The sequence below is a fragment of the Morus notabilis genome, unplaced genomic scaffold (genome assembly GCF_000414095.1).
Source record: "Morus notabilis unplaced genomic scaffold, ASM41409v2 Scaffold793, whole genome shotgun sequence".
NCBI classification, from domain to species: Eukaryota; Viridiplantae; Streptophyta; class Magnoliopsida; order Rosales; family Moraceae; genus Morus; species Morus notabilis.
Window position 1 is genome coordinate 29,654 of NW_010356914.1, and position 11,422 is coordinate 41,075.

The 11,422-nt window shown below is 31.6% G+C and overlaps 1 protein-coding gene across 1 annotated transcript; it reads right to left on the reverse strand.

Annotated features, from left to right (window-relative positions):
• Nucleotides 1-417, reverse strand: LOC21393042 (transcription factor UPBEAT1). The gene has a single exon (XM_010088912.1). It carries the CDS (start codon nucleotides 415-417, stop codon nucleotides 1-3), a length of 417 nt encoding a protein of 138 aa, XP_010087214.1.
• Between the last annotated feature and the right edge of the window lie 11,005 nt (nucleotides 418-11,422).

Below are 11,422 nucleotides of genomic sequence, written 5' to 3' on the forward strand. Positions count from 1 at the left end.
CTAGTCCTCATCAGAACCTGATAATACCTTAACCACAATTTGCATGACTCTTACTCTCATTTGCAGACACAAAATATAGTCAGCCGTCTCTCTGAAAAGTCCATCCAAAGTCCCAACGGACTCGCTGTTGGGAATGAGCCTCTTCAGAGTTCTGACCCTTCTCACTACCCCATTTGCTCGCCTTCTAGAAGCTCCTAGACGTCTCCTCTTCATCACAATCCTCTTAGGCCTTTTACTGCGCGGGGTCATGTGTACGCTACTCCTTGAGACGACACGTCGTTTCAAACGTTGGTTCCACAAGGACGAGGACCCAATAATATTTGAATTGCCATGTTGATCCTCATTTCCTTGGATAATACTATTGCTCTTCAATTCATCAAGGGGTACCTCAAGAAGAGAATACTGAGAAATTCCCATGATTTTCTCTAATTAGCTTAGCTGGTTTGCTAGTACTTTCTTCAACTTAAATTTGTATCAATAGTACTATAGAACCTCAAATATAATTACACATGATATGAGGTAACGGCTTGAAGGGGGGGTTTTATATATAATATGGTGTGATTGAGAATTGGGTGGGCTGCCATTAAGGATAACGCAAATTAGTTAAAAAGTTGGGGGGCCACAACACACAATTTCATGGAAGGTCTCCAAGAGAATGGGGATGAATGAATAGGATAGCTCCACGTGTACCAAAGGGTGTGAGCTTATTTGCTTTGGGGCATGTTCTCCAACTCGATGCACATGCAACCACATGATTCTTCTCCACCACCTTTCATCACCACCCATCTCATGAAAACACTCTGGATTATTCTTCCCCCAACTTTCCAAATTCAATGCATATATATTCACAATATATATATATATATACATATATATCATGTATACTAATTAGGAGGAGGGTTTCATTAATTTTCCTCATTCCAGCTCAATAAAACATGGCATAACATTTATATAATTATTAAGCCCTTGCTAGGGTTCATGGTGGTTAGCCCATGTTTGTAAACAGGAAACCTTATTTAATAAAAACTACGAGGAAATGAAGTGCCAGCATTTAGTGTTACTTGTCAATATTTATGTTAACATGAAGTGGGAAAATTAGATCTCGATGTTGGGATAAGGTAGATTTTGCTTTTCTGACATTCATGAACCCCGCATTTTCCGTTAGGATGATGATTGTTTGTCTTACAAAATTATTCGTAAATGATCATGTTCTAACATGTTTGCTTCATAGTACGCCCACGTAATATACATGACTAGGGCAATCTTACAGACAAAGATGCATGCATCTTTTGTCTCTGCAGACGCTACATATATGTGCATATATAGTTACATAGGCCCCTTCGAGACTTCTGAATGACGAAATCCTCTATATGAACGTTCTATATCTTTATAATCTCCTTTTTTTTCCCCCGGCCAATATAAAGTACATATATCTATTTATATATATATATATATGTATATATATACATACATTTATATATATACGCGACATGTATTCTTCACGCATGCACTTTAAAAGAATCACAAATAACTTGTGTATCATATTGTCCTTAATTTGTCAAGTCAAATTATTATATAGCATCTTAACAAAATTGCTTGCACCGGCTAGTAAATTCTTTTCTCCCCCCCTTTTTTTTTTCATTTTATAACAACACGATCATCTAAAGTAGATATAGCTATATACAATAAATTCTATTATACTTGTAAGTTAGGCTGGTAATTAGCACTCGTTAGCAAAATCTTAAAAGTGACGAAGCAAATATCACAATAAAGTGAGTGGCGGCAAATAAGAAGATCAAACTCTTTTTCATCTAACACATCATCACTACTCGAAGTTTTATTCTTCTAATTTGATGTTGGTACTCTTCAATTCCTCAAGAGCCACAAACTAAAGTAGAACATGCAAGCACATGCATTTGATATATAGCTATTAGACTCCTAGATCGAATGGTTCCAAATATGACACGTTAGCAAATTTTATACCAATGTAAATATGTTCTTATATATATTGGATCCCAAAAATGGTGGGCTCCTGTTTGTTGACGTTGTGTTAATATTAATATAAATCATAACAGACAGACTGCTGGAAGTACGCCCTATATTGTCATAATCCATTGGTTGGAACATATATTATAAATTACTACACATAAATTGTTTCTTGAATGTATAAGTTAATTAGATCAGAAAACAAACAAATGTTATGACGGCTGTGTCACATGGATCATCTCTAATTCTTCAAATAATTTTAGTTACTCATTTCATTATCGGTTATTGCGGTTGGTTATTGTCTTCTTAAATTTTCCACGGTGCAAAAACCCTTTTGGAACGTGTATAGCATAAAGAGGGAAATAATTATAGATAAAATTGTTATTTGTCTACAAAATTAATGTAAAATAATCTGATAGATGACCGGAGATAATAATTTAGTAGATTAATCTCTCACGATAGGTGCCGGAGAAAATCATTCATATTTATAAACCAAGTTGAAATAATATTTTAGATGACCGGTGTTGATAATATATCAAATTACTCTCCGAAAACAGACACCTACAGTCATTGTGTACGGTGCTTTAGGAACCAAAGGGCCAGGTTGACGATGGTGGCTTCCTACATGGCTCATAAGTACTATCTTTCTATCATTTACTAATCTCCATGTGCTTGATGATATATGTTCACATGGTTTTTCTTTTCTTTGGAAGACTAGTGATTATAGCATACATGTAGCACTTATCGAAGTCATTTGTGGTTTATATAATTATATGTGTAGACTTACACTTGCATTTATGCGTAAATAGATCATAATTAGTCGTATGTTGCATCGATTAGATTGAATAAACGTGAAAAAAAAGCGACCGATAATCTTTACATCCTTTAAAAAATTATATTTTTCAATTAGATATATGAAGCTACCTGAGTGTTTAAACATCTGGGATGAGAAGCTATCTTTGATCATTAGAATCAATATCTCTTATCCCATTTTTTTGTTTTGGTCGTTATCCTTCTAATTAAATTTTGACACATTCGTATTGTTTAAGTATTTTTAGTATTTAATTTCTATTCATGTGGTGAGATTATTAAATTTAGATGACATACTAAATAATAGAGACAACTAACGTGACTGACATAAAAATGGAAACAACATATCTAGACTCATAAGTAGATATTAATTTTACATAAAACATTAAATTTTTAACGATTGACTTAAACTATTAACTCAGTATATATAGTAAAAAATATTTACAAGAATACGTAACTATTCGTTTCAATTATATATAATGAGCTTTCAGTAAAATTTGACAATATATTAAACTCTCTTTGTCAAAAAAAAAAAAAAAAAATCTTAGAATGTATCAATGTAAGAACTAAAAAGCAGACAAAGATGGAAAAAGAAAAAAGAGCATATCATCTCAGTTCATGCAACGACATGTCGTATTGAAGTGAAAAAGCTAACGACATTCGTTTAGTGTAAAAAAAATCCATTCAAGTAAACGATATGTCATCCGAAATCTATATAAAATGACAGCATAAACGACATGTCGCTTTTATTTGCCGCAGACGACATAACAAACGTAAACACTAAACGACATGTCGTTTCTATCTCTTTTTTTTTTTATTTTTTTATTTTTCTCTTGTTGTTGATTGCATCACCCTAGAAAGAGCAAAATTTCCACCCTACCGACTTATCGACCTATTATTTAAAGCATCTTCTTCGAAGGAAAGGTGCTTTTTTTAGGGTTTCACACTCGCCAATTGCCACCATTAGGGCAATCTAGCATCGCCTTCCCTCATACTAGTCTATTACTATAAAAATATTTTGTTTTCCATTTATGGCATTAAAGTTTGGTATCAATTGATGAGGTCGAAGTAAGAAGGAGGAGGCATATTTCAGGTTTGTGAGTGAATCTAAAGCAACGGCGAATTCCTTATATTGGGGATTTTTCGTGGGCATTAGATTCACCCACAAACTCGTAATCTTCCTTTTCATTTTTCTTCTTCTTTGAACTTCCCAGTTCAATTTGATTTGATTGCTCCGGGAATTGGGGTTTTTTGACGAGGAAAAAATTTGGCTTTCAACTGGGACGAGGAGCTGTTAAATCTATTTCGGTACTCTGTTCTATGACCTTCACCGTATCTAATTTTATTTCTTGATTGATTGGTCTTTTTTTGAAATATTGATTGATTGATTGATTGATTTTTACCTTTCTTAGAATTGAGAATGAAAATATAAATCCGATAACTGAAGCTTTTGGAAGTGTAAATTCTTATCAAGACAATTTTATGGGTTTTTCCGGTTATTATTATTGTTATTATTATTACTATTATTATTATTATTATTATTATGATGATTACGATTATTATTATTATTATTATTATTATTATTACGATTATGATTATTATTATTATTTTTATCATCATCATCATTATTTTGTTTAGGGTAATTTTTCCCAGTTGATTGAGTGTGTATTTGTGGTGCTTAAACACGAAAAACATAAAATGAAACAAAAAAGAGTTTTCTTTTACGGCTTAAACGATAATTTACATTAGGGAGAAAGAGGAAAATAGGTCAAAATTTGGGATGATTTAAAATTAATAGGTTAATAGTTTACATAAGTTAATAAATAGGCTAATTTACTGTTTATGAATCATAAATAGGCTAATTTACTATTTATGAACCATAACTCCACAAATTTGTCCATAACTTATCTGGTTATGAATCATAACTTGACAAGTTATGACCTATTAATTCTTATAATTAAAAGTTGACTTATATACTTTCTTAAACTTTTCGTATAGGCCTATTTTCTATTATTTCCCTTTACATTATGAAATAGGTGATGGATGAGAAATTGAGAATGGTAAAGAACTGGAATGAATAAGGAAAAGAATGGGCAATGTTATCTATTTATTTATTTTTGTTTTGTTAAAAGTCACGTTTTCTATTTTCCTTTCTTGTTTAGTTCGGGCATGATATTAGAATAGGATTCGGATTATTGTTCAAAACGAATCAAAAGGCCCGTTTGGAAGATATACTCACACCATGAGTTTTTATTTTGACGTTTGAAATTTAAATTTTTTGTGAGAAGAAAACATTACAGTAGAATCAATTAAATAAGTTGAGTTTGAGTATACGAAACAAACTGGCCCGAAGTATAAAATTTTATTCTTTCAACGATGTCATAGGGGGAACCTTTTTGAGTTTTTCAATTGTTTTCCTTTTTTGTTGTTACACTTATACAGATAACTGAGAGAAGATTTGTGGTCACAACAAGAAAGTGTATCATCCAGAGAGTTTTTAATTTTTGCTTAGAGATTTATTGAAATTAGACCAATAAAAAAATTTCAAAGTAGCTGTGTGGAAAGACATAAAGGTAAAAGAATAGGATAAAGCCTAGCCTACTTAGCAACATTGTGAGCCAAGGGAGTAGACATATTGATCTTAGTAATTTCTCTTGACTTACAATATTGCGGAGTGGGCTAGGAAGGAAAAGTGATTTCCCGAGATGTTTCCTTTGGTAAAGAGATTCGAAACCTGGTTTGAACTTTCTAATGTTAATCACCTTCTCCTTTCTGTCACTTTTGTTTTCCTTTCTTTGGAAGTTTTGCCGGAATGTGGAATTTGTGTTAGTAAGAAATGGAATCATCTTGCAAGAAAACAGATGATGTTTCTTATTTTGGCATTCTTTTCTTTCCATTTTCATCTATTGTCAAACCCGTAAGCCCCGGAGTATCCGTATTGTTATCTTTTGCATAAATAACCTCCATTGACAGTTGACAACTGACATTCAAAATTAAACCTTGTACGAAACCAGTGCTTGCACATTTGATTTATGCTCGTTCCAAATGCTGAAGAAACTGATCATGTGACACAAGCACGGATACCTATCGAAGGAAAGTATTTATGTGCTTATTGTGGAACCAATAAGGAACGCCAATAAACCCAAAAGAGGACTCAGATGCGAAGCCAGAAATTTGTAACTGATGTGTTAGCGGATAGAAGTTAGTGTTGGATCCTTAATCTAACGTTGGGCTTATATGTAAATAATTATGTGTTGCGGGCTGTCATATAAAATTAAGTCTAATTAAAAGTGATCTACTAAGGTTTAGGTATTTTGGGCTTTAATGTATCTAATAGGGTGCTAACCTTTAATGTGTAGAGACTTAAGGGTAATTTCTATTTTTATGATGGGCTAAAATAGAAATACCAAAAGATAACAGGGAAGTTATCAATATATGGCAGTTATGGTCCCCAGATCACACATACGTATCATTTCATTCATTCTGACATCCCATCATCAGAAAGAGTACAGAGAGAAAGTTAAAGGGTTCTCTAAGAAAACGTGTTGATCTGGAAGACAAACTGCACGACTCTAGAGAGAAATCAAACAATATGGATTCAGGTACGTTTCCGCTTACAGATTTATTAATTCTTGATGATCTAACATGAATGTTCTTGACTTTTGAGTGGTGGTTTTCACCAAATCTTTGATTTCTAACAGTTAGAACAACCCAAGCTCAAGGCAATACCAGCCAGCTATTTTTGTCGACGAAAGCGCATTTTTCACATTTGTTTTAGGAGGTAAATATATAGCCTTTTTTATTGTAGTGATTCTACGAACAAATTTGATAAATTTTGTGATCAGGTTTGGTAAAATTTATGATCAAATTTGATAGATTCATGATTTTTCGTATTTATTTAATGACCGAATTTGATAATCTCGATTTTTTTTTTTGGATTACCCTGTGACAAGATTTAATAAATCTGGTTTCATAAAATCACAAATTAAACACATTAATTATCAGTATTTGCTTAATATGTACTAATTTTAAGTTTAGTTGTTTTTTTTTTTTTAATTATCCCTACCATAGTTCATCCACCGGAGTCAGGACCTCAATATTCTGCGTATACAGTTTTTGCACTTGATTTCAAAGGATGGACAATAGTATTCCAGAGAAAATCAAGCACCTCTGATGCGACCTCAAATTGGAAAACGACGGCTTCGTTCATTTCATCGATTCAAGTTTTCAGTTTTAAGTTTCTACAGTAAAAAGCTTTTAGAAAATGTCACATCTAATTTTTTTTTGCTACAGTGAAAAGCTCTTAAAAAATGTCACATCTTAGCTCGAATTGAAAACTCGAATTCGCGAATTGAACGAGGTCGATATGTTGCAGAATGACAAAATTGGGAAACAACTACAACATCAAGAACTACTTCATCAGAAGCGATGATAACGAGAAATGACATTCATTGGAAAACGACGTTAATTTGGGCAGGGTAACTGAAAAACGACATGAACTGAAACAACAATAAATAAAAACCCCAAGAAACTTAAAAGCGACAAGAAAAAGGAAAATTAGTAACTAGGACTGAAACCGACATGAACCAAAAGAAAAACTGAAAACATTGAAGTGGAAAAGAACAAACTGGGAGACGACAACAACTTAGAAATAAGGCATGAAATTGGAAAACAACACAAGTGACAAGATTGGGAGACAACTTAAAAATGACGTGAAGCAAAGCGGGCAGTAAAGGCAAGGGAGACAACTTAAAAACGACATGAAGCAAAGCCGACAGTAAAGGCAAAATGACGTGACCCGTAAGTCCGTCACAGGACTCACAACAATAGCTAAAAACACACGAAATTGACAAACGATCATTATTGATCTACTAAACGACATCAATTGAAATGACAATAGCGTGAAAACAACATGAAATTGAGAAACGATAACCGCAAATTGAGATGTTGGATATCAACAAAAACTACAAAATAAACAGTCATGGCAAACGACAATAATAATACCTAAATCGATAACGTGGAGAAAAATGACAAAACAAGAAGATAGAAGTTCACGAATTAGGAAAGGACAGTAACCTAACGACATTATCTGAAACCAACGACATAAAGCAAGTAAATGAAAATTATACTAGAAACACACACAAAATAAAGTTGCGAACAAAGAATAGTACATATGGAAATAATATAAAGGTCACGTCAGCTAGATAAACGAAGAAAGGTCCAAACAAACGTACGATCAAATTTCAGCCAAAAAAATAAAAGATAAATAAAGTTTCAGTAAAAAATATGCAGAAATGATACTCTCTATTAGTTTGGTTCATAAATTTAGAATTATGATTCAAAATCATTATCGATTTACGTATATTTTTATGAGAAAAAATACTGTAACGAACCACAAATTATTATTTAAATAATAGTACGAATTTATCAACTAAACGCACTAATATTTTTAAATTCTTGTCAAATTTTTTAATTCTTTTAAATTAATATTGTCGAAAAATATGTTTTATCAAACGCCGTTTTTAAGATTTATATCAGAGCTTGCCTTGCAATTGAAAGTTTTCTCTGAGCTTGATCATGCGTTTTAAGCACCAACAAATTTTTACAGAGTTATGTTAGTTATGTCGTGTGCAAGCGTCTTTAATAATCTTGCTTAAAGAGAAACTAATTTTTCTATTTTAAAATTTTTGAGAGTTTATTTTCTGGGTCAGATTCCAAAGATACAAATAATCTAGCTACTTGGTGAAACGAACGGATAGTATTAGTCACAAGCTAAAAAAAAAAATCCTTACAAAAGATTCATGACCCGTAATGCATGTATGTGATAGTTTTCACGCTTGCATGCATCGTAAATGAAAACGTAATCACAACACGCATTAAATTAGACGTAATCCAAATCACTATTGTGGCAAATCTTCCAAAAGATATCTTCATGTGGTCAAAATTATGAAAAATGTATTACTGATTATTATTCCTCTAAAAGGGCAAGAATATGTATATCTATCAATCAAAGACACAAATCACCGGTTAGTTAAATTAGTTAGGACCGGTTTAGTTCGTTAATTTAAATTTTTAATTTGAGTCGAAATTTAACTTTATATGAGGATTTTTTATTATAATAAAAAATAAAATGTAATTATTTTTAAAAAAAAATTTACAATAATAAATTTTAAATTTTAAATTTAAATCGATAAAATAAACGTGTTCTCCGTTATTAATTTTATACCGACAGTTGTTGGTCAATTATGACTCACTTTGGGTAAAACAGTACTCGTCTTTATCGAATATTTTTCTCTGTATGTGTGATGTGTGTGAGTGGTTAACTAGGTTTGTTGGTATTTACAATGTGGCACTTACGATATTGGGCCGACCAAAAAGCCACCAGATAATGCTCATACAAAAATGTACGCGTCTTTAGTCTTCACCAACAAATCACCCGTCACCGTCTCACTTTCTCTTGTTTCATTCTCCAGCTACTTGGATTTTCCTTGCGTAAGACTCTCTGGTAAGAAAGAAATATATATATTTGTTTTTTAAAGTTCCTTATTCGATTCTTTCACCTAAAAGAATTAAAATTGAAAGTCTATGAATGATTTTTATTTAAAATTCTTTGGAAGATTTCAATCCTTTTTTTCTAATCTATCTTAAGATATTATTTTCTTTTTAATAAAGCCTTAAAGATATTAAAGTTTATCTTTCCGTTTGGATAATTAAACCCTGCACTTTTTGTTTGTTTCCTAGGAGAATTGACAAGGGGGTGAAGAGCCGACACCAACATTGTTGCCGCACAGGTGTATACTTTTTGATGTGAAAGAACCTTCCATTTACACACATATATAGAAATTATTTCTCATCAACACCTAATTAAAGCGGTATATATATATTTTTAAAAATATTTATATTTTTTAAAAAATATATATAATATGAAGAGACATTTATAATTATTTAAATATATATATTTTTTAAAAATATATATATGTATCGCTCTAATTTAATATCAAATTAGAGACTTTATATATATATATATAAATATATATGCATCTTATTTTCTAAAATCCTCTAGAATACAATATCCGCTGTTATATATTCCTTTTCACGGAATCGAAAAGATGTCTGTCTGAGATGAAGTCAAGAATTTTGTGATTTCGTTAAGATGATGTAGGAGTAGGTTCATATTGTTGGTGTCTAGCTAGTTCTTTTTTTTTTTTTTTTTAATAATTAAAACGTTGAAATTTGAAGTGTCCCCACGAGAAATATGACACGTATCGTGAAGCTGCCATAATATCCACATCAGACAGCTTGGATCCACGTGTATTTTCATGCTCTAACACCTGGCAAGAGGACTGATTCTGTTTTGATGAAAAAGAAATTTGCAACGTTTATATATTGAATAATTGAATTATTTCGGTCTCGTTTATTTAATTAATTTGAGTTTTATTACAGTAAAAAATTCTCAAAATAATTATATTTAATTTTTTTACTACAGTAAAAATTTCTCATATAAAATTACATCTTAATTCAAATTAAAAATTTAAATTAATGAACTAAACAAATGTCGAAAAAGTAACTTTTTCGTTCATTTCACTGATTCGAGTTTAGAGTTTAAGTTTTGTTATAGTAAAAAAACTCTCAGAAACAGTCATATCTAACTTTTTTACTACAATAAAAAGTTCTCATATAAAATCACATCTCAACTCAAATTAAAAATTTAAATCAGTGAAGTAAACGGAACTTATACAATTCACCATGATTACATTACATTAACATAAATATTTAAACACAAGGCAAACAATTAAAATCTTTAGGGCTGCTTTAGGAGTGAAAGTTAAAAACTCAATTAATTACTGATCCCTATTAAAAACATAAAGCAGAAACTTCTCGTACGTGGAGATTCTAGCGTTTGCCATGGCCCCCACTTATATTAGAAATCCTCGTGATCTTTTCCTTGGTGCTTTAGATCTCATCATCCATGCATCAGACAATCAATTAATTATCGTGGCGTGAAAAATTGAACTGTAATTGCTTATTAAAAGGTGGCTTCTTTTTGTCGTCTGTAGGTACAACCACGAATTTGTCTCATTAATAATTATTAGATCATGCTCTGGCGGTGGAATTGGAACAACTATTAATATATGTTATAGGGGTAAATTACTCTTCTATGATATAACTTATGTTTGTCATTATATATAGATTTGAGTTCGAAGTTTCTCGGCTACCTAGTTGGTACTTGGCCTTTTCTCAAAGTAGTACTCAACTCCATTTTGACCTCTCTGCTGTTTTGCTGCACTTTTTGCATGCTCACTCAAAAGTTATTATGTAAAATTTTGTGTTGAAAGAATTTTAATTTTATTTCATGAGGAAAACAAAGAAAATTTCATAGCTCCACGCCTATACGGATATATAATAGTTTCAATTCCCAAACCATTCAAGTGTTGAAATTGGAATGACAAAAGCTCTCCTTTCTTTATTTTTATTTTTGAAATAAAATATTGATCCGCTACTTGTTAATAACATTTTATGCCTTTTGGTCACAGAGAAAAGGTAAAGAGGAAATTAGAGAGACTTAACAATACTTTTTTAATAATTTTACAATAGAAATGGTAAGTTAAAGAGGAAATTAGGGAGA